This window comes from Sciurus carolinensis, chromosome 7 (assembly GCF_902686445.1).
Source record: "Sciurus carolinensis chromosome 7, mSciCar1.2, whole genome shotgun sequence".
NCBI classification, from domain to species: Eukaryota; Metazoa; Chordata; class Mammalia; order Rodentia; family Sciuridae; genus Sciurus; species Sciurus carolinensis.
This window is the reverse complement of record NC_062219.1, coordinates 41244632-41269393: the sequence shown is the minus strand read 5'-3', so window position 1 is coordinate 41269393 and position 24762 is coordinate 41244632. Positions and strand designations below refer to the sequence as shown.

Sequence of the window (24762 nt, the reverse complement as noted above, 5' to 3'; positions counted from 1 at the left end):
TTCTCATAATTTCACCCTCTGCCTCTGAAGCAGGGACTATGCCCTCCAGACATACTGGGAATTCAATAACTGCTTGTTGAATAAAGACCTTAATTTGACAAATTCTGTGCTGACCATATTTTATCAGGGAATTTCTCAGATCTTTACACAAAAACCTTATCATCCTTATGATCATCTTTTCACAGTTAATTATTCTGTAACTTTCCAATTTCTGACATAAATATCAAGTAAAATGAAATTATCAATATTCAATAGTTTTCCTGGACAAAAATAAAAGTATGTATGTTTCAATCTGATATTTACTAAGCATTGTATTGTTATATAAGTTTTGGGGTGAATTTCCTAAATTGAGTCATCTGCAAACATGTATCTGTATACTTATTCCATGTATTTTTGTAATTATCTCTAATCTGTGATCATTTTAGATAAATATATTCTATTTTTCAGCAACCTTGTTCATTATACATACTCTGTAGTGTCTTTTGAACTTCATTTCTTAATCTGAAATCTTCTTCAGTAACACATTTGTGTGAGATCATGGGAATCGTTCTCCTTATAATTTAAGTATTTGAATGAAAGTTATGAGATAATGAAAACTGAAATTTCAAGAGATACACTCTTGAATATAAGAAAAATGTTAAAAGTTACTAATACAATAAAAATACATAGGTCTTTTTATTTATCCTTCTGCTTTCATGCTATGGAGTCACATAATATAGTACTTCAAGATTCACTTAGTGAACTAATTCTTTGAGATTTTGATGTACTTTTTAAGAAATTAATAGACTAATATTTCAGAGCAGATTTAGATTTATAGCAAAGTTGAGCAGAAAGTAAAAGTTCCTACATACTCCCTCTGCTATGAACTAAATGTTGTGTTACCCCAAAATTTCTGCATTGAAATCCTAGTCCACATGTTTCTCCAAAATTCCTATGTTGAACTCCTAGTCCATATATGATGCAAGAGGTGGGGACTTTGGGAGGTAATTAGGTCTTGAGGATGGAGCACAAATGAAATTAGTACCCTCATAAACATAAAATGCAACTCTGAGAGATTTCTTGCCCTCTTTCAGTCATGTGAGGAGACAAAAGACAGCAACCAGTAACCTGGGAGAGGACCCTATCCAGAACTTTACCACACTTGCAGTCTGATCTGGTATTTCCAGTCTCCAGAACTCTGAGAAGTAGCTTTCTGTTGTTTATAAACCATGAAGTCAAATTATAAATATATTTTTTTCTGTTCATGAGTTTTTCTTTCTTTTTTTTTTTTTCTTGGTATTGTACTTAAATGTCATCTTCAAACCTGAGTAAACAGATTTTCTTCTATATTTTCTTCTAGGAGTTTTATAGTTTTATATTTTACATTTAGGTAAATGATCTGCTTTGAGTTAATGTTTTGTGAAGGATGTAAGGTCTGTTTCTACATTGATCTATTCATTTACTTTTAAATTTATTTATTTGCTTAATGATGTCCAGTTGTCCAAAATTATTAAAATACTATTCTTTCCCAAATGAATTGTTTTTGCTTTCTTGTCAAAGATCAGTTGACTTTATTTCTTGTGGATCTGTATCTGGATTCTTTATTCTGGGACTTCATGTAATTGATTTGAGAACTAAGGGGGCTCAAATCTGTACATCTTTTTCTGGACCTAATTGTGTGGGCATCTTGATGTTAGACTTTCAGTATTGGAAATTATGGGAAAAATTGTTTTGTTGTTTATAAGTCACCTTGTCTATGGTACTTTGTTACAATAGCCCAAATTAAGACACCCTCCTTCAACACACAGCCTCCCCAACCATTGTTCCTGGTGAAAATGGTACACTCGTTATAATCAAAGAACCAATAATGAAACATTATTATCAACCAAAGTTCATATTTCATATATGGTTCACGTTAGCATTGTATACTTTACAAACTGTGACACATGTGCAATGACATATATTCACCATTATAGCAATAAACAATATTTTCACTGCCTTAAACATACTAAAAATCATGAGTCTCAAATAATTTTTCTATTCTGTCACTAATACCATACCGTCTTGATTATTGAACCTTGATAGTAGGTGTAAAGTCTGGTAATGTCAGTCCCCAACTTTGTTATTCTTCTTCAATATCATATTGGCTTCTCTGAATCCTCTCCTTTCCTTCCATGTACATTTGAGAATCAGTTTGTCAGTATCTGCATGAAAACTTGCTAGCATTTTGATGGAATTGCATTGAATCTATTGATCAATTTGGGAAGAATTTACATTTTAACAATATTTATTTCTAGCCCTAAACATGGAATATCTTTCAATCGAGTTCCTTTATTTACAGTTTTGTAGTTTTCTTTATATATAAACTTTATATGTATTTTGATTTGTATCTATGTATTTCCTTCTACTGATACTAATATAAATAGTGTTATGATTTTAACTCTATTCTTTCCATTTTTTCATTGAGGGCATATTGGAGAGTTAGTGTTTTGTATGCTAACTTTGTAATATACAAAATACTGCTCTATTTTCTGATATAATCAGAAAACTTGCAATATTCACTGATTAGTTTCAGGAGTTTTTTCTTGGGGGGATTTTCATGTCATCTTCAAATGCAATTTTGTTTCTTCCTTCTCAATTTGTATCCCTTTGGTTCTTTTTCTTGTCTTAGTAAATTATCTACAACTTCCAGTGTGATGTTGAATATGTTTTGTGAGAATAATTCCTTTCCTTATTCCTGATCTACCAAGTTAGTAGGGAAGTTTTAATTTCTCACTGCCACATATAATGTTAACTATAATGTTTTATAAATATTCTTTATAAATTTGAATTTCTGTTTATTCTTACTTTGCTGAGAGTTTTTATCAAGATTATATGTTAGATTTTGTAAATCATTTTTATATTCTGCATCTATTGAAATGATTATGCTCTTTTTTCTTCATTAGCCTGTTGATGTGCTAGTTCACATTAAATTATTTAAATATTGAACCAGACTTGTGTATCTGGAATAAATCCCACTTAGTCATGTATAATTCCTTTTGTACATTGTTGGATATGATTTGCTAATATTTTGGATTTCCATGAAAAAACTCTGCTCTAGCAATACTTTAAATTTTTGATGGATGTGTACATATAAACAAATATGATGTCCGAGATTTAAAAAGTTTTTAGTTGGAGAAAAACAACCCAATGCCATTTCAACAGACAAGAACTGTTCTAACAGTTCTTACCACTGTGATAAAGTGCCCATAAGTCCCTCCTCTTGGAAACAATGTTTTAAAAACAGGATAAGCCAGGTGTGGTGGCACATGCTTATAATTCCAGAGACTAGGGAGGCTGAGGCAGGAAAATTCAAGTTCAAAGCCAACCTTAGTGACTTAGGGAGGCCCTATGTAACTTAGCAAGACCATGTCTCATAACAAAATATAAAAAAATGGTGGTGTTTCTCTGGTTAAGCACCCCTGGGTTCAACCCCTAGTACCAAAAATGTTTTTAAATTAAAAATTTAAATAATACAATATATTTGTATTTTAAAATACAAACTACATATGTTCAATAAAAGTTTATTCAGTATCTCTTGTGTAGGGGGACCTAGAAACCAAAGAGAGATGCATGGGTTCAGTCTCTGTCAGAATGCATCTGTACAGATGAACTGAATAGAATGATAGAACCACACACCAGGCTCTGGACCAAAGCAGAAGGATAACAGTATGTGGTTGATACTGAAGAAATAACTGACAATATATAGAAAGTCATTATGCACATTTAAAAAAATAGCCTACAATCACCAGTCTCCTGGGGTTCTTATCCATAGTCTCTTCTCTCCAGAGATGGTATCTTCCATTGAACTTTATTACAAGTGCTTTTTTGTATGTCATGAATATAATTTCTACAACTTGTGTACGTTGTTACTGATTGTCATGCTTAAATTCATATCATATCAGAGAAGCTTTATGTCATTGATTTTGACATTCAATAGCATCTTTTGTTCCATTTTTTGACATCTGAATACAATGTGAACATGTCAGTAAATATTTCCAATTTTCCCATTTCATTTAGTAGATTTATAAAAGATTTTAAAATGCTTTAAAAATATTTCTTTCTTGTATTTTTGCACAGACTGAACTTGCAATCAGAAGAAAAAAATGTATTCTTGGGCCTTTGGGGCCAAGTAAGAATGTATCGGGCATGGGGGACACAAATGACAACTGTACAATATTAGGGCCAGAAGATCCTTTAGGGATTACTTAATAAAATAAAGTGACTTTATAAAAAGTGATTGGGTAAGACTAATAACTAGCCCACTGTCACTGAACAAATTACTGGAAGGCTAGACTGAATCTTAAGTTTTATATTGAGTAGATCTATATCTTGCTCAAGTAGGTAAATATTTCAAAATCATCACTGCCTTTCATCAATTATTTCTTACTACAGAACCAAAATAATAAGGTCATCTCCAAATAAAGAATCTTTCATCATGATTTCTATTGTCAAGTCTTTAAAATATGAAAACTTTATATGGGCTATCTAATCTCTTTTCTTATATAAAAGTTAAACTTTGTGAGCCATAGAGTCATATGATGAAAAGCTTTCTTTTAACTAACATTTTGCCATTCCCAAATTCCAAAGGAAGCACCGAATTTAATTTTGACATTTTAAGAATTCCTTTTCAATTAGTGTCTGATATCATTCTCTGAAAAATTAGAGTAGTGTTTAACAAGTTACAAATAATTTTGTGTAGAATGTTGATAAAATTTCCATATTAATTCCTGAAATTCGTTAAAATGTATAATTTATAATAGAAAAAAACAGCAATGCATTTTTACAAATTCTAAATTATTTCTGCAATTTAATTATAAAGTATGGCACTTAGACTCCATCAGTTTATTCCAGGATGTGGCATGGTAACTAATTGTAATAAATTATTTTCAAGATAGTTTATGGGGGTTCTTAAAAAAAAAAAAGTCTGTAGTGGAAAAACAGCCTGTAAATGAGAAAAATTAACACAAAGGAAAAGAATCAGAAAACCATTTTTACTCTAACCACTCAGATTTGTAATAATGTACCAGCTTGCAAAATACTTCTATTAAAGATTCCTAAAGGAAAAAAGAGACCCAACCTATGCATAACTCCAGGGTAATAGTAGGAGAGGAAGTAAGTACTAATAAGAAAATAAGAAAATATAATTAGACTGGGGTAATGTTTAAAAGCTTATACAAAGGTTTTTTTCTTGTCGTGCTGTATAGTAAGCACTGTGGTACATCTCTGCAGTCTTTTATATAATCTAATCTAGAAAGTCAAAGGAATATAAAAAACTGATTATTCTCCACAGAGAAAAAAATTTAATTTTCAACTATCTATATTAAATACTTAAAATAATTTTATATGAAAAATCCTGGTGATGGTAATCAAAATTCTGTATGAGGATAAGTAGAATTTGCAAGAGAATTTTTCTTTTCCTTATGAGAATGAAAATGTCTCATTTCAGATTAAAGCACTTTTTAAAGAATATTGACCTAAGGGGTAGACAATGATCAAGACTATATTCTTCGTATTGCTTTAAAATTGTAAAAAGTATTAAAGAAGTTCAAAGTGCAGTATCATTAAGTTCAGAATTTGCATGACAACATTTTTTTTTTAATTTACACTCAGATTTAACTGGGATTTTGGAAATGGTTTGTGTATTGGTACTACCTGAAGGTTCTTGAGAGTTAAGACAACTTAAGAATTATAGATGAAGCAAGAGCACATATTATATGTAAAAGCTTACTTTTAGAAACTAAAGGATTGACATTTCCTCTAAGAAACTACACTGAAGAATCAAAGGGCGGGGTAGACTTCAAGCAGCCTAGGAGGACACCTGGCTCCTAGGTGTGTTGTCTGTGCCGATAAAGCCAGGTGGTGCACCTAATTTAGTCCTTTACTTTATAGTTCTTTGACCTAACTGTTACTGAGGTTCTTTGATAGTAAAAGTGGTGTTCCGATTTAAAGTATCAGGATGGGGCATGGAGGGTTTTTCTGGGGTAGTCTCCTTACTTTCAGTGTGATTCTCCACAAAATGCACAATTTCTAAGAAAAGAAAGAAAATGATTGCTGGGTGCGGTGCCACGTGCCTATAAGCTCAGTGGCTCCAGAGGCTGTGGCAGGAGATCATGAGCTCAAAGCCAGCTTCAGCAAAAGCGAGGCACTAAGCAACTCAGTGAGACCCTGTCTCTAAATAAAATACAAAATAGGACTGGGGATGTGGCTCAGTGGCCCAGTGCCTTGAATTCGAACCCCAATACCTCCCCACCTACAAAAAAAAGAAAAGAAAGAAAGAAGATGGACATGGATGCCAAACTGGGCAAAGGAGCAGTTTATTTTTAAGATAACTGAAAAACAGAATGTCTGCATGAAATAAAAGGAGGCATTATGTGTCATCTGCCCATGTGTCTGTATGTGTCTGCAGTGTAGCCTGCATAAATAAGAGTGAATTTTTAACTTTGGAGGGAAAGTCACACAGTAATACATGTCCTTTATCATCACCTCCAAATTTCACTAATATCATTGGCACAGATTGCCCTTGTTCTGGGTTGAAATTCTCTAGTGTTGAATGACAATTCTCTCAACTAATATTTAATCACATGAGTAAAATGTTACATGGCAGAAGGTGACACTCTATGGGAAACCAATGTAATGTTATTAACTTCCTTTGAATATTTGTTGTTCTATTTAGATAGATAGAAATTAGACCTGTTTACTGAAGGATGTAGGAGTGGGGATAAAGTAGGTAAGAAAGGAAGGGCTAGAAAGGAATTTCTCATAATGAGATGAAATAATTGTGGGAATAACTTAAAAATTTTAAGTAAGTATAAGAAGTAAAATGTGTTGTGACCAAGTGAGATCATGAATTGCTAAAGTGTCTCTTGAAAATATGTAAAATGCACAAACATGGTGTGCTCATTTTCAGGAGTTGTATGTAGACCATCTTCTCTCTGATGCCCTCTTCATGCCCCTTGCACCCCATTCTCAGCGCCTAGCCTATTGTGGGCGCTCAATAAATATTAAACAATCAAAGTACAAAATATTGTCAGAAAGTTTTGAATCACAGAAATCAATAATATTGTTATCATTTAACATTTATTGAGGGTCAACAGCATGACTTAATCAACATGAGCAAATAAGTTACTTTATAATCACATATTAAGCAAATAATTAAATACAGTTGGCAGTAAGTCTTCAATTTTACTCCAGTAATTTTAAATATAAAATTGCTTCTTTTTGTAACTGACACACCAAGAAATATAGACATTATTCAAATGAATACGTTTCTCTCAGGAAAAACATTACTCTTAGGTATCATTAACAGTACCTTGAAACTATGGGATAAATCTACAATAATTACACATCACAGAATCAAAAAGGACCAGTGCATGCACAAAGAATGGAAGAATTTGATGAGGTGGATGTGGATGGTAACAAATACATAAAGTACTTGGTTTTGCCTGCTGCTGTGACAATTTAAAATACTATTACAATTATGTAGGGTACCATTGTTTACAGAGGGCAAAGTGAGAACCCTTCAGGTGGACACATATTAACTTGTTTATAAGACAAAATTGAATCTCTTAATACAGGAAATACACTTTGATACATTTATTATCCATACTTTCCAATTTTATCCTTAATAAGATGATTAATAATTGTGTTCAAATTTATTCATGACAGTTAATAGGCAATCACATTCTATTTAATTTTTTAAAAACTATTTTGTCGTGTTTGTACTTAACTGAGTTTTTAAAGAGATTTTTAATTATTAAGAGGGTGGAAAATTATACTTAATACTTCTGTAATAATCTTTTCAACTTAATTTAAGATAATGAAGTATCCATAAGCCTTTAAATTTATAAAATGTGATTTTTATTAGCATTTGCATCTTTCTAAAATAGCCTCCTTCTAACAGCCTTCTTTATATTTTGAGGTAAGAAGCACAGCACATTATTTAATTTTTTTTGAATACTATTTTTACATTTGGGACAGGTATTAGAGATTCATTTGGCTTCCTAATTATAAAAATAAGAAAATGTAGGATAAGACCTAACTTTTCTGAATTGAGGCAAATACATTGACCTAATTAGGTAATTTTTCAACCTTCCTATCTCATTTTAGTCTTTTAAATAAATTCACAATAGTTACAATTACTAAAATTAAATTTTGTCTATCTTTGTCAAAATGAATACTGTTCACACATAATTTTAAGAAATACTATCATTTGCTAGATATCACAAAATTGGTATAGTTAAAAAATAAATTACTTATTAATTTTTCCTCTACTGTTTCCACTGTAAAATGGGGTAAAGTCAGAATTTAATTGTTTACATTCCAATTTCTGAAACATTTGGACCTCTTTACTATTGAAATACTAATTTTGACTTCTGAAAATATTCCCTTAGTTACACATTCTTTTAGGCACAGTTTGTTGCAATCTAGATCGTCTGATATTTTTTTCAATAATCTCTCTCTGTATTTGACAACCCCATACTTTATCAAACTCTTTCTGTATGCAATCACTGGTATGGGCTTTTGGACAGATTCTATAGGAAGACTCAAGTAATGTCAAGCACATGAGTGAATAAAAGAGGAAAAGAAATAAAGGAAGAATGGAAGAACGGAAGAAAGAAAGAAAGAAAGAAAGAAAGAAAGAAAGAAAGAAAGAAAGAAAGAAAGAAAGAAAGAAAGAAAGAAAAGGAAGGAAGGAAGGAAGGAAAATTATTTGCCAATGAATGAATTCCTAATTTTTTTCACCTTTTTACTGTTGGACTCAAGTCACTTTGAAAGAAGGATATTAAAAATGGGAATTCTACACCCCAATTCAGACCTTTGAGGTTAGTTGTCTTGTACAACCTCCTTTCAAACCTCATAATTCTTCTTTAGAAGGTCTGTTTGCCTCCCTCCCAGCTACAAATAAATAAATCTTACCAAATATTTTCTTCTGACAAAGAGAGTGAGAGAGAGAGACTAGAATAAAGAAAGGAAAATACAATTGAAAAGGGCAGATTGATTGTGAAAAGGAACACCAAGGAAGAAAGTGTACACCTAAATATAAGAAATTAAATATCAGTAAATGAACAGTTTGCAATAATGAGTTATTGCATTAATGAACAGTACTCTTTCAAGATATAATATACAAATGTAAAAACATGAATGCTCATAGGATAGCATGTGCTTTAAATTTTTTTTGTCTGTCATTCCTTGATTCTCCCTATAAGGATAGGGATTTTTACTATGGAAGCACAGTAAAGAAGTATTCTGATATGCCTTTGTAATTGTTTTCTAAACCAGGGAACAATTAAAGGTGTGTGTTTGTGTGTACACCTTCAAAGTATAGAAGTCTATAATATATTTATTTTCTTTCTTTTTTTTTTTTTTTTTTTTTGTACTGAGGGGGATTGAACTCAGGGGCATTTGGCCACTGAGCCACATTCCGCCGTATTTTGTAATTTATTTGGAGACAGGGTCTCACTGAGTTGCTTAGCACTTTGCTTTCGCTGAGACTGGATTTGAACTCCTGATCCTCCTGCCTCAGCCTCCTGAGCCGCTGGAATTATAGGCATGAGCCACCACCCTTGGCTATAAAGTATTTCTTTTTACTCCAAAATTCAAGATAGCCAACTTAAGATCTTCATGAGAAGAATAATGTAATATCACATAATTCATCATGAACAACAGAAAAAAATGATTATTTTTGTATTTTTGGTGTTCAGAACTTTGATTAAATTTCTATCTTACAGGTTATAATGTCTCATTAGGTAAATGTTAACACAAAATCCATTCCTAATATGAATTTTCCATAATGTAAAGTTTAGCTTAATGTTTCCAAAGTAGAATTATAATGCAGACTAAATTCAGATGTTCAATATACATCACAAAATGCATTAGATATCTTATGATGAGTAAAATATCATATTGTTTTCCCTAATAAAGTCCACAAGTTCAACCTTAAATGAACACTTAATTGTATTTCAATGCGCTATGAACTGGTTTAACATTTTTATCCTTCTAACAATTACTAAAAACTACTTAAGAAAAATACACCAAGTCTTAAAAGTATGATCTTATGAATGCTATGATGAAATTTCAAGAATGCAGTTATTTCTAATTTATTCTCACATAAACTCACTGTTTTATGAAACTCTGAAAATATCTATTTTCACAACTATTAGTCATAGATATATAATCCCCCAAATAGGCAACATATCAAAATACACCATTTCCTATTATTATCATAGCTGAAAAATATGAGGCCACTGCCATACAATATTTAAAACTGAAACTATTTACTATGTCAATATAAAAAGAGTCAGTGAAAGAAGTTCTTCTTTTTTTTACACAAGTCAAAGGCCTAAGCTATCTTAAGATAAAAGAAATTTTTATTAAAAACTATAAAATAATATGTAAAAGAGTAAGTTCACATGTCATACAGCCATTTTCCATTTCTGGTCACTTGAGGAAACTATAGAATCAATGTGAGAAGAAATAAACAAAAGGTGGTCAGATCAGTTATCTGTTAGGTACCTTGTTCTCCGTGAGGATGTTTTATGTTCTAGTCAATTTTCTCTTAACACGTGGTGGGTATAAATGCAATCTCTGAGTTCCATGAGCAATCACCACTACACCAGAGTGAAACAAAACTATGAAACTTGATGTCTTAAAATTCCTCTCACCTGGACTGAAATTGATTTTATTAGAAAAAAATCTAAAAGGTATTATAATTCATATTTAGGTATTTAAATTTTTCACATCCTTTGCACATCCTTTGTTTGAACTATACAATATCTTGTCAGATATGCAGGTTAGGTATAATGATCTTCAAGTTTTGAAGAAGAAATTTAGGACCAGAAACTTGGACAGGTGAACAGGCTGAAACTGGCATCTAGTGCTTCTACTTTAAATTTTGGATACTAAAGTATGCACTTTTCTTTAAAAAAGAAGTTTGCAAAAATACGCCCTATTATTCTAACATGTCAGGTGGTACCCAGAAGCCAAAATAAATTGAAAAACTTTATCAAAGATATTCTAATGTTATTATATTTTGAAAAGCCTAAGGAAATAAATCCTTAACCAATCTTTTTACTGAACTGAATCCTTAACCAGTTCACTTATCTGAAATGTGAGGAATGGAATGATTTTCTTGATAAAATACATCAAAAATTTTAAATTTCTGATGTTAAGAGACTAGGAACTTTATTGCATCACAAATATAGGAGTAAGGATTATTTTGACTTTATCCTTGACAAAATTATTGCCAGTTCAAATTTTGTTTAATAAATAATAAACATAATAACATTATGTAAAAAGTAGAAGAGTGGGGAGCAACAATTAAAATTGTTGACACACTTTGAACTTTAAGAGGGATTGTAACATCACTGTAAATGTCTCAAGTCTGGTGTACTATAGAGTGTTTTTCTGAAGTATACATCTAATTATAATATAGCCACATTAAAAAAATAAAATGCAGAACTATTTAATGACATTTTGTAACTTCATAATTTCAGACTTTGGGAAAACCAATTGTCGAAGTCATCATATAAATTTGAATAGCTTTCTTTTGCTGTTGTTTTTCTCCTGTATTTTAATTTTTACAATTATTTTCCAAAAATTGTAAATTATTATTTTTTTTTTTTTGGTAAACAGAATTAGGTCACCTTTATTCTTCAAACTATGATCAGTAATGTGGTGTTGCAATAAAAAAACCAAACAAATACATCTACCAATTGCTCCAGTTCATTTCCTGATTCCCAACAATCTTGAGTGTTTCTGCTGATGTAATTAAGCAGACTGTGGAGTTTCCCTGTTCTGAATTTATACTCAAAGTTTCATTCACAAAAGAAAGACAAATCCAGCTCGCCACCTCACATTCTGCCTGGCACAAAAAAAAAAAAAAAAAAAAAAAAAAAAAAAAAAACATGCAAGGACAGTGATATGGAGCACAGATTTAAAGGTTATTGTCTTCCGCCTGTATGAATCCAGGGCTCTCCTCCACATGTTGTTGTCTTTCTAAAGAAGATAATGTCAACCTCCTTCATTTTTTTTTACCTTGCTCCACTGTCTTGGTTGTTTTTTCTTCCTTCTTTCCAGGTACAGCTGCAATATAAAGATAACGTTTAAATAAGAGTTCCAGTCAAAATGCTGCTTCTGCTTAAAACAGCATTTCAGAACTCATTCAGTACCAAATATTTCTTCTAAACAAGGTATTTTTAATCCTTTTTAAACATTTCTCATCTCTCCATAATGCAATAAAAACCTATGGTAAATCTAATCCTAAAGAATTACAGAAAAAGCAATAATCCCTTCCTATCTTCTCACTAGTTTTTCCACACTCTTTTCTACTTTATTCCTTTATACTCTGCTTTGATAAGCAAGCTCCATAAAGAATTCCACTTGACAGGACTATGATTAATGGACTTACATTCCAGGTTATTGCTGGAGTCACTTAGTGTCTTGCAAATGTCAACTAGATGCTCCTTTAAATTTAATCTTAATGTGGCTTAATCAACTGAAAGGAAATGTAGTCATGCTTGAGATTCATCCAAATATTAAATGAACCCATCCCAAATCACTAGTAACCAAAACAGAAATAATGGAATCATTTAAGTGCTATGTCCATGGAATTATGCTTTCTCTAGGATTTATTGCTCTTACTCGAGGATTCACTGTCTCTTCAGACATCAAAACAGTATAAATTACTTACACAAAATCAGTGCACTTCCTTGAAATAATTGATTCAAGTAAGAATGTTCAGAGGATACTAGCAACCATTTCATGAAGAATTGAAGGGAAACTGAATATTGCCATCACATCCAAGTATCAACCCACAGAGAGTTACAAAGGGGGAAATTTAATTTTAAAATAAATAAATGTGGCTGTCACCAGCTTAACCCACTGATGACACTTCCAGAGATCCAGCACTTCCGCATGAGATTCCCTGTGGTGTACACAAGAGCACCTCCTCAGTGTTCTTGACAAAGCGCACCTAACTGGAATTCTGTTAGCTCAATCAAATACAGAATGTAAACAATATTCTGAATAAACAATCAATTAATCAAAAATGTCTACAAGATTACTAGCCCTGATCTTTTCTTAGAGTCAATGTTGTAGGAAGAAAAGAAGGAAAAAAGAGGAAAGAGGGGGAAAAGGAAGGAAAGTAGGAAGGAAAAGAAATAAAGAAGGAAGGAAGAACATGAAGAATAGAAAGATGTAGGCAATTTCACTTTTGAATATACCTGTTTCAAAAAACAAAAACAGATACACTAAAAATTTGAATATGTGCTGATCAGAAAAAATATAAACTATATTTCAAGGAGAGAAACCCATTTTGTTATCTAGGACATGATCCCAAAATACAGCAAACTATATGACTTTGAAGAGATGAAAGTGTTAAATTAAAAAGCAAATAAATATTTATGAGCCTTACAAAACGTACCTGTAGAGAAACCTTATCAAAAGGAAGTCATTACAGGGTAAATGCCAATGAATGCCTTGCTTGCATTTAGCTGTTTTTGTTAAATCAAAGTCAGTGTTGGGCTAGGACAGTGGGAGGGGGTCAGAAACTTGGTTGGCTTCAGTCTTGATGTAGATGGTGACACAGCACTCCTAAGATAGTCCTAGGAGTGAGAATTCCAGGAAATGAGTTAGAACCAGAAAAGAATCGTGTGGTGCGGATTTGAATTACCAAAGTCCCTGAAGAGCAACCACAATTCTGGTTTCTCTAAGGGACTGTGTGTCCTGGGAAGAAGGACCAAGGTTTGACATTGCAGTTTTGTCACTGAATTGCTACGTAAATGAATGCACATTATTTAACCTTGAGCTTTAATCTTTAAGTGAAAAGTACATTTAATGCTTTGGGGCTGTTTTGAAATACAGGTGAAAGCAATTTTAAGAAATCCGCTGTGGCAAGCACAAATCAGTAACTAGAAGTTTCTTATTTCATTTACCTCTGCCTTCAACACAATCATCCCTCTTTTACAGGCAAACTCCTATTCATTCTCCCAATCAAACTTTAGAGATGGGCCACATTTTTAAGCAAATTAAATTTGGAAAATAAGCAAAGAAAACTAGAGAAAAAAATCAATTAAAACTGGAAAGAGATGAGTTAGATCCAGCGGAAGAGCACATAGGAAAATAGTAATACCGATGGGAAGAAATACCAAGAGAGACACAAATATGGGAAATACACAGGGAGTTAACAAAGAGAGACAAAAGAATTAGTTTTAACATAAAGTTAATTGGATTTTTTAAAATAAAAGAATTGGATACAAGGAGGAAAAAGCAATATTTGAAGAGAAAATAGTTAGACATCTCTAGAATTTCAGACACTTATAAGATTCTGGAAGCACAGGAAATCCTAAGTATGGAATGAATGGAATAATTCAGATCTTTCCCTCAGACTGTAATGAAAAAATAAATAAAACAACTTTTTTTTTTTAAAACGGCACAATCTCTCATATTGTCAATTTGAAAAATTTTAGTCTTTCTAGTAAAGTGTGTAGTAGTATCAAATTGTGGTTTAAACTTGAATTTTCCTGCTACCTCATGATGCTATCGGCTTTTCGTATGCTTATTCTAGATCTATCAATTTTACAACTTGTTCTTTTCATAAAGAATCGAATTTAAGGTTTGGTTGCTTTCCCTCTTGCACTCTTTGAGTTCTATTTCATTAGTTTCTGATGTTTATGTTTTGATTTTTCTTTCATCTATTTTTGGAGGGTTGACTTTTATATTTAAGAAAAATTCTTGACTTCTTAGATGCTTGATTTCACTTGGGGTTTTATTTTTGTTTTTGTTGTTTGGTGACTTATTTTCTCTTGTTTTTGTACTGAGGATTAAACTCACAGTCTCATGCATACTAGGGACATACGCTATCACTGAGCTATACCTCAGTCCGTCTTTCTTTCATTTTTAATGAACAATTTTTAAAGGAGTATAAATTTTCTCTCCACTGTTTAGCTGTATTTCAAGTTTCAATGTCATGTTTTCATCACCTGTTAGTTCATCATATTTCCAAGATTTCACAGTTATTTTTTTTTGATCCATGGGATACTTAGAAATGTGCTACTTGCATTTATTACAACACCTAACATTGTTTCTGACATAGGAAACACTCAATATGGATTTGTTTGATGAAAAAGTATATTAGTTGAAAAAAAGGAGATGCCTTGATACATATTCTGAGTGGAGAGAAAAAAAGAGCTAAGTTTTGGTATGAGTGGTTTTCTCTGAAGAGGAACAATTTTGAACTAGCCAACAGATGTGAGGAAGGACACAGACCCAGGCAAGCCTAGATGTTCCTCAAGAAAAGTAACATAGATATCAAAGGTTCCACATAGGAGGTGGGGATAGTTTAAAAGCAGAGGCTGAACCCTGCAGAAAGCCTGGATGCAAAAATAAGAATTGGACTTTGTTATGCATGCTGTAAGAGCAAGGAAGATGTGTGGTATATTAGTGTCTTCTATGAATGTTCCCCTTCAAATCAGTGCAGAAATAAAGTGCTGATAATTCATAACTGTAATAGAGTTGCATGGGTATGCATTCTTATTTAAATTCTCTTATTCAGAAGACTCATTATTAATGTTGTATAGAAAAATACATATACACGCATATATATTCAATTATTTTATTTTAATCCTTTGAAGACTCTCAATAAAGAGCTGAAAGTTACTTAACCATAAAGACCAAATTTTCATTTCAGTGATGGATTAATAATTCCTACCACTCCTATTAAATAGAGAGACTACTTTCCTAAAGCACTGTTTTTTGTTACTGAGAAAAGGTCACTGAAAATGCTGATTATCTGTACAGAAAAGATGACATTTTGCATTAAATGTTGATCCTTTCATTTCTGGTTCTAATGTAAAATTCATGAAGCCTAATTCTATGGAGGATAAACAGCTCATCTAAGTGAGTGAATTTTCTAACAACCTGGAATCAAAAGAAGATCTTAATTTCTCTTTCTATACATAGGGTACCTGAAGCCCCCATTCGTGTTGAGAGAAGAAATGTATATATTTTTTGGTCTACATTTGAAGTGTTTATTTTAGGTAGGAAAGAACAGAAGGAAGGAAGGAAGGAATAAAGAAGGAAGGAAGGAAGGAATAAAGAAGGAAGGAAGGAAGGAAGGAAGGAAGGAAGGAAGGAAGGAAGGAAGGAAGGAAGGAAAGAAGGAAGGAAAGAAGGAAGGAAGCGAGAGGGAGAAGAGAGAGAAGGAGAGAGGGAAGGTAGGTTCATATTTCACTACTTCAGAGATCACAACTAATGTAAAGAAGGAAAAGTACCACAACTTCTATCCTTAAACTGTGATATTTGGATTAGGATTAGGCCTGACCTAAACAGGGTGGTGGAAAAGTTGGTTTTCTGTAAGTGCAGGCTTTTGTTGTTGTTGTTCTTTTTCCTTATTCCTTTCCTGAATTTTCTGTAGGAATGCAAATCTCTCATATGCTCATTAAGTCCTATGCTCTTCAGCTTGGCGGGGGGGGGGGGGGGGGGGGGTTTGTACCTGAGACAGTGAAGCTCATCAGGAGGTGGAGTATGTTAAAATCATGGTAAGGGAGTAAGTACTGGTAAGGAAGTACTGTGCAGCTTGAAATGTCCTCATGTGACACTTACAAGTTCCTTCCTGGAGGTAGACATGAAGCTTTAGTGTAAGGAGCTACTATTTCTAAGAAAGAATGGTACTTATCAATGATTTGTTCAGATTTTAAAGGTAATATTTAGAAATGTCAATGATAGAAACAATGGAATGAATTATTAATAATTATAAAAGAAAGGTTTTGCATGAATTCTTGCCCTGGAAGGGAGGTTTTTTTTCATCAATTCTCAGATGATGAGAACTACTCAATGTATTCATAAGGCCATCTTTCCTATTACCAACTTTCTGAATCTTACATCTTGTATATTTGAAAATATGGGCAAATATGAGTATTATAACATACAAAACAGGGCATGTCTTAAAGATGAATTTGAAAAAGAATATAGAAAACAGATCTTGGGAGATTCTATTTGCCATTTTAATAAACTTGAACTTATCTTACAGGAAACTGGAGAGAAGAAATTCTTAAATAAAGAGAGGTGTATTAAGTATTATATCTTGGACAATTTACTATGGCTTTTGGGGTCCTGAGGGCAGCAATGAGATCATTATAACCACAAAGGTGGACGATAATGAAACTGAACTTGTGATGTAGTCATGGTTATAAATACTAGAAGATATATTCAAGAAATATTTAGGGGATAAAATCAGCAGAAGTCTAAGATTCTTTGAATAAACAGGTGGTGGGAAGAAAGAGAAAAATCAAAGATCATACACAGATTTCTAGTGAGTTGGAGGATGGAAAACAGAAAACTACTCAGGAAAAGAGATTGAGGAGTTTACGTTAAGACAGGTTGAATTTGAAGGTGTTTATTGGGAAGTTGAGCATGTAAGCCTGATATTCATCTGGAAGTTCTGAAGTGGTAACAGAACTGGGATCTTCGAGATAAAGGGTACAGTCTTAATTGTGACAGCATATATATTTATCACAAGAAGAGGGTAAAGAATAATCTCAGAGTCATAATGGAATCTGGGGGACACCAACAAAAATGGGAATCAAATTAAATAAATATGAAGAAGTCACAAACAAAGGTCAGAAAGTATAAGAGAACTAGAACACCATGTTGTCATATTAACCCAACATCAGAAAGAAAATGTGGTAAAAGTCATGGAGAAATCTAGCTACATGAGGACAGGAATGGTCCCAACATTCAGCAAGGAAAATGTCATCAGCATTAGCCAGAGTATCAGGGGTGTGGGAGGGACAGGAGCCTCATCTCCAGACTTGACTCTTCCTCATAAACATCCTGCAAATTCTCACCACCTTGCCTTACTCTGCTACCACAGTCCAAGACATCTTTACAACTCCTTGTCACCTGTATATCACTGTGTCACTTTTGATATTCCCCAGGTCAGACTAATGTTTTAAACTTCTATGTTGCTTTTTTGAATTTATCTTTCTACCCTGAGCTCTCATCCTTGAGAAACAGTTATATAGAAAACTTCCAAATGACAGTAAAAATCGAAGCCAATTTAATAACTCAATATTTATCTTTTCCCAATATATTCAATTGCTCAAGAAAAATATTAGCACATATTTTCCTTGATTTTTGCACATAGTATATGAACCACAAATATATATTGAATGAAAATGAAAATGAATAGGAAACTGCAAAATGTCAGATAAATATGATAACATATTGATATTAAATATTATGTATTTCCAAAAAAAGCCTATGATTTTAAATAGGTTAATGATGGAAAAATTTATACAAGTTGTTTAAAATTTTTAAACAACTGCAAAATCAGTAATCACCACTTATTGCTGCACAGTTCTTAGTTCAAGCTTTAACTAAAAAGAATAATTTTCCAATGTCTTAGTAACAAAAACAACCCCCAAATCACTTTCTTATTCTAATTATTTATAAAAAACTGAAATATGGATATGCTATAAGGCATGTTAAGTGTTGTGGAGTTGGGAACTGGATACTAAGTCCATGATGAAAACAATACAAATTTTCACAGGTAGCTCATAGTGAGGATGCAGGGAATGTACATACTAGCTGACAAACTAGGAAAGTTTCCTTTTCCTCTTGCTTGTAATTTGTCAAATTGGCAAAGCCCAACCTGAGTTTCAAAATATTTATGATAAAAAACATTTGTTTCTGTTCATGTTATAGTTAGGCAAATCCAATGTAAATAACCATATTCAAATTTAGAATTGAGGTATGATATCTAAGCTTAACTAGAGGAAAGATAACGATTTCCAATGATTTATGTTTATAAACAGATTATTTCTTCCTTCTAAACCTAGCCAGCAGGTCTTCTTAACCCCAACCAAAATATTTGGCCATACTCCAAACTCAGGGACCATTCTCTGTCAAAGACCTTGGTGATTTTAGTAATCGATTGTTCAATTTCAATTCTGTCTCTCAATTCACTCCACTTTGACATGATTGAACTTCAATCAATGTGTGCTTGTATTTATATCTAAACACTCAGACTGAAATTTATTCACTCTACTGGAGCAGCTACCAGTAGTTCAATCTTTGCTTTTTAACTCTGTCTCTAAATCATTTTCCACAATCAGGGATTTCCTAAGTCTCAATATCTGAAATCTAATTCCAAAAGAAAACCATCTACTGTTGATCGTACCTTCATTAGTCTGACCCTTGTTTATAAATTTTGAAATGTGGCCTCGTTTTTGTTCTCACTCTCAACATATATCAATGCCATGACCTTATATCCACTTACTAGGCCCATGTACCCTTCTACCCACGCCCAGTTTAATGACTTTTTATGACTCTATATTATGACCCTTTACCTTTCCATAACACCATGGCATCATTACCCATTCCAAAGAAACCAGCTTTTTCTCACATTCTACTTAATTGATCAAGGTCAATTTCAGAATATAATACCACAAAAGAAGATATATTAATACAGATTTCTAATAAACTCATGACTCTACACTTAGAGTACAATGATGTTAATGAATCATGTACTGTGATCATTTACATCGAAACTGACATCATACATACTAGGTTACTAGGAAAATAAATGACTGTAAAACAGGCCTTATTCCTGCCTACCTTTTAGTTAGAATAATAGAGTTGTCTGACAAAAAGGGCATTCATTGATTTCAATAGCTCAATTGCTTATAATTATTACCTCACAATACAGTTTATATTTACCTTCAAGATGCTTTATTTAAATTTGTTGCCTTCTCTTAGACAAATATGTAAGTATTTATATATTCATTAATATTTAAATATATTAATATTCATAATACATGAATGTTTAAATGCATAAGTGTATTTAAACATTAATGAATACATAAATTTATAGTATATACTTAATTCATATAATGATTTATATTCAGATATGCAATTTGGGTTTGAGCATGCAGATATGTGTCATATATATTTTATATATTTCTATAATTCTGATCCATGGTCTCTTTTTTTTTCTCTTTTTTTTCTTTTTGCTGTACTGGGGATCGAACTGAGGTGTACCCTACCACTGAGATAAATCCTCAACCCTTATTTTTGTTTTGGTACTGGGGATTGAACCCATGGGTGCTTAACCACTGAGCAACATCCCCAGCTCTATATTTACTTTTTATTTTGAAACAGGGTCTTACTAAATTGCTTAGGACCTTACTAAGTTGCTGAGACTGGCTTTGAACTTGGGATCCTCATGCCTCAGCCTCCAAGTCACAGGGATTACAAGCCTGTGCCATCATGCCCAACCAGTCCCAACCCTTTTTAAATTTTTATTTTGAAATACGGTTTTGATAGTTTGCTGAAGGTGGCTTTGAATTTGCAATCCTCCTTATTCAGTCTCCCAATTTGCTGGGATTACAGGAGTGTGCCATCATACCTGGCTTGTACTCTTTATATAGCCTATACAATAAAATATAGTTTTATTATGCCATTTTGGTGAAATACGTGTCTAAGTTTGTATGGGTTGGGGGGGCAGAAAGAGAGAGAGGAGAGTACATATTGAGGATAGGCCGATTTAAATTTTCTTTTGAGATAAATTTTAAAGACATTGTATACATTATTGTTTTCACTCCAAACATCCAAATGTATTTCTTAAAGCAAAATAGCTTCAAGTCAGCATCTCATGAACTACATTTACTAATTTCATATTATTATTGTACATAATGAACATTTTTCACGTGAGTTTGTTAGCCAAAGTTTCATTTGCTCAGGCTCTCATCTCCTAAGGCAGTATATTTAATTTGAATGATCCATAAAGATGACTGGAATTATACTGATTTTATGCAGTTTCATTTCCACAAATTCTCAAAGATAACTTACAATTCGACTATATTTAGGAGCATTAATTTATGACTGAAAGAAAAATGGTATTAGCGTTAGAACAATTAAAAACAAAGCCTTGCTAACATAGATACTACAAATCCTGTGCAAAGTGAGTTTCTACATTAATAAAACAGTAAAATCAATAGAATTCTTCAATAAGCACTATACCATACACTATTAGAAACTGTAGCATAAATAAGTCACAGTCATGACATCTTTTTGTTTAGCTGCATTTACCTTTTTTAGTCGAAGCAGCACCAACCTCTTCTTTGCCTCGTTCAGTTTCTGAAAATTCAGATATTAAAGTAGTGAGAGAAATGGATATTGGAGATGCCAGATCAATACTACATAGTATTGTAAGTCAGACAAGAACACAACAAACCAAATATATGGCACCTGAGAGCAAAGCAAGCTGCAAAAAGGACAAATTCCTAAGTGCTCGTATGTTCTGTTTTTCAACATATTGAGATTCTTAAAGAATACTACAGAAATTCCCTTCCAATGTACCATTTTGTGGTATTAAGTAATTATTCTTATATAATAAGTAGTGACCATAATAAATGTGGCATGTTACCCAAAATACAACGGAATACTAAAGTATTAGTTTACAGTTAAATTTATGTGATATATAGATTTTTTAAGGATGAGCACTTGAAAAGTCTTCTTTGTTTATTTATTGAAATAGTCAATATGATGTGACATTTTCTAAAAGATTAGCCATAATATTACAGAAAATTTCATTTGAATGTTGCCTCAAAAAAGAGAGAAAGTTCATTTAAAAGGCCAAAAATGTTTTGTTTTTGTTTTGTTTTTTTTTTTTGATTTCTCTGAATATCTTGTGTGGAAGATAAGAGCTGCCCTGAAGATATGATCTGAAATGTTGATTCATATCAAAGTTAGTTAAAGGTGACATTTCTATAGTTCACATGAAAAAATAAAATTAACGATAAGGTAGTGAATTTTTACAAAGCTTTATTTGCTCATTTTGTAAACATTTTATCATGTGAAGCTGTTCCCCTTGATCATATATATACACACACACATGTATTTTCATTTTCATTGCCATTTGTATTTGTCCTCTATCACCCATATGCACTTAACGACTGAGGGGGGAGGGCAACCAGTGGGGACCTTCTCACTCTTTTCTTTCCTGTACCACAATACCCTGGACTGTGAAAGAGGTCAGAGATGGGGAAAGAGGCATTCACATCACTTCGGGTTTTAATTCCACAGTATTAGATCCCACAACAGTCATAAATTAAGCCCACAAAAGAAAATCATGTAAAATATCTTCTTCAAGCTGCCTCAAGACTATGAGCTCCAGGACTTCGCAAACCTCTGAGTGTTTTATACCTTCCAGGCAGACTTTGATCAGCTCTCTACTTCAGCATATATCTGAATCATCATGGAGGGTTGTTAAAATAAAGGGGCAGATCCAGAGAATTCATATGGTAACTCTGGGTCAAGTTCTGAGAATCTACCTTTCTAACCAGTTCCCAGGTGATGCTTATGCTGCTGCTCTGGACCATACTTTGGAAACTGATTACCAAACTTCTTCTAAGAATCTGCCAAGATCAATCCTACACTCCTGATCTTCACTCCTGTTTGCTTCATGTCTACCATGAGTTCTCCAGGAAAAAATAGAGTTTATTTGGCTCTGTATTTCTCTCCAAACCTGACCCTTTCCCAAAGCCCTTCCACTGTGCCCTTTGTCCATTAGCAGTACCTCTCCCTGTATCTTCAGCCTCTTAATATGTTCCCTATATTCTATCCATAAACCAATCCTTAATTCTCCAAGGATGTGACATCCCTACAGTCTTTTAAAGTGGAGAACATTTATTTTTCCATACCTCACATATCAAGGCATCTGGAAGTGCTATACACGTAAATCTCTTTGCTCCTGATTACTTTCCATAGATTGCTATCTCCTTGTTTCTTCTAGATCCCAGTTCTTCTGAAGTACATGCTACCAAGATGTAAAAGACTCTAACCCTCCTTGTTGTTGTTGTTAACCAACGTACTAGCATATCCTTTTACTCACTGAATAATTTGCACATAACTATCTTCTCTCCACTACTGCTATCGTGGGGTTTAATTAAGAATCACACTTAAACCTAAATGTACATTAGAATGTGTTGGGGGAATTTTGATAAGTCTATTCTACTCAGATGTCTGGGTTGAGCTGCAGAGCTGTGAAATTCTGAATTAATGAATGTGGGGTGAGTCCTGGGTATTGGTATATTCATATGATTTTCAAGCCCTTCTAGCTCTTTAAGAGTTAGGAGTCACTGTGATACATGATTCATGCAACCCATGAGCTCTCACCTCCTTGAGCTCCCCACTTGAGAAAACTAGAAACCCCACTTCTCTGATCACTGCCACCAAAAAATATAGTCTTGAACTCTTCCTTTATGGTCTAAACGTTGATTTCAAATATCCTGCTCCCTGGTACTGTTGCTTGTCATCACATTTCTCTTACTCAAGAGCTCCCTCTAAAGAGTGTCTGACCCCATCTACCCTGTGATTCCTTCCATCTTACCACTTTCCTACCACTCAAGATCCTCATGTTCTCTCATGTTCCTGAGATTTTTTCTTTACCTCTAATCAGGCTTGATTAAATGATCAGCGGTTAGATCATTTACTTCTGTGTGGTATCCATAGTTACCCTCTGTACTCATTTCCTGCGGCTCCCTTTAAGATGCTGGGTGTATAAAAATAACAGAAATATTTTCTTTTGTGGCCAGAAGTACAAAATTAAGGCCTTGGTATGGCCCTCTGAAGCTCCCTCTGAAGGTTGTAGGGAGGATTCTCTTTGTGTTTCCCACGCTTCTGGTGGTTGCCAGCCACCCTCGGTGTTTCTTGGTCGGATTTCTTTCTTTTGTTTACATAGCTGTCCTCTCTCTGCATGTATATGTTTCGAAATTTACCTCTTCTTGTAAGGACACCAGTCATCAGATTTAGGGCCCATTCCAATCTAGTATGACCTCAGCTTAACTCTATTACATTTGTAAAGACCCTATTTTAAAATAAAGGATGTTCACAGGTACAGAGTTAGACCTTCAACTTGAGTTTTTGGAGACTGCAGTTCACTCCATTATATCTGCCAAAATAACCAATGTATTTTCTGCTTGTCACCTAAGCAGCCATCCAGACTGGAGGAAGATCCCAAGCCTGTTGCCAACCTCACTTCAAATATCAATCGCAACACACAGGAGAGTGTTCAGCACCTGCAACAATACTCTCCCAGACCTAGTGAAGTTGCTTTCCCCTTCTTTACAACCTGATCACAAATTCCACTCCTTCCTCAAAATGTCCAAATCCTGCAACATAAAGGGAAGCTGCCTTTGAGAAATTCTTAGAGAAAATAAGTACAGGCTACCTCGTTTTTCTACCACCACACTAGCATGCACCCACCTTATCTATCTTCTTTCTAGTGCTAAAGGAAAATCAGTCTCTGCTGCTATTTAATACTCATCCTTCCATCTCCACCCTGGATCCCATCTCCTTGGGTCTAGTCAAGGTCATTGTCCTCGCAGTGTTGCCCCTATCTGCTGCCTCATCAGTACTCACCTCCCCTGATGCCTTCACTTCATCCCAGAAGCATGAACTCTCTATGTCCACAAACCACCATGCCCTTCAATTCTCTATGCCACCTTCAACTACCTGCCCTCTCTGTGTTCCTGGCAGCCTCTAGAGAGTGGCTACACTTCTCTCCAGCACTTCTGTCTTCTTGCTCTCTATTTTTAAACTTGTTTTATTTTGAAAAATATAATATAAATTAAAGTCACAGGACATTTATGTGTATCTTAGTGAAATGGTGATAATGAATGCTAACATTCATGTACCTCCTATAAGCTTAAGAAATAGAATGCTCTCCAGGCCTTTGGGAAC

The 24762-nt window shown here is 33.4% G+C and overlaps 1 protein-coding gene across 1 annotated transcript in view; it reads right to left on the bottom strand.

Annotated features, from left to right (window-relative positions):
• The window catches only part of LOC124989192 (triadin-like), a 151370-nt gene that overhangs the window by 102560 nt on the left and 24048 nt on the right, over positions 1–24762 (bottom strand). Inside the window, exons 7-8 of the mRNA XM_047559164.1 lie at positions 21109–21156; positions 12055–12102 (exon numbers count right to left, since the gene is read on the bottom strand). Coding sequence (XP_047415120.1) covers positions 12055–12102; positions 21109–21156 — 96 coding nt within the window. The remainder of the gene's footprint in view (positions 1–12054; positions 12103–21108; positions 21157–24762) is intronic.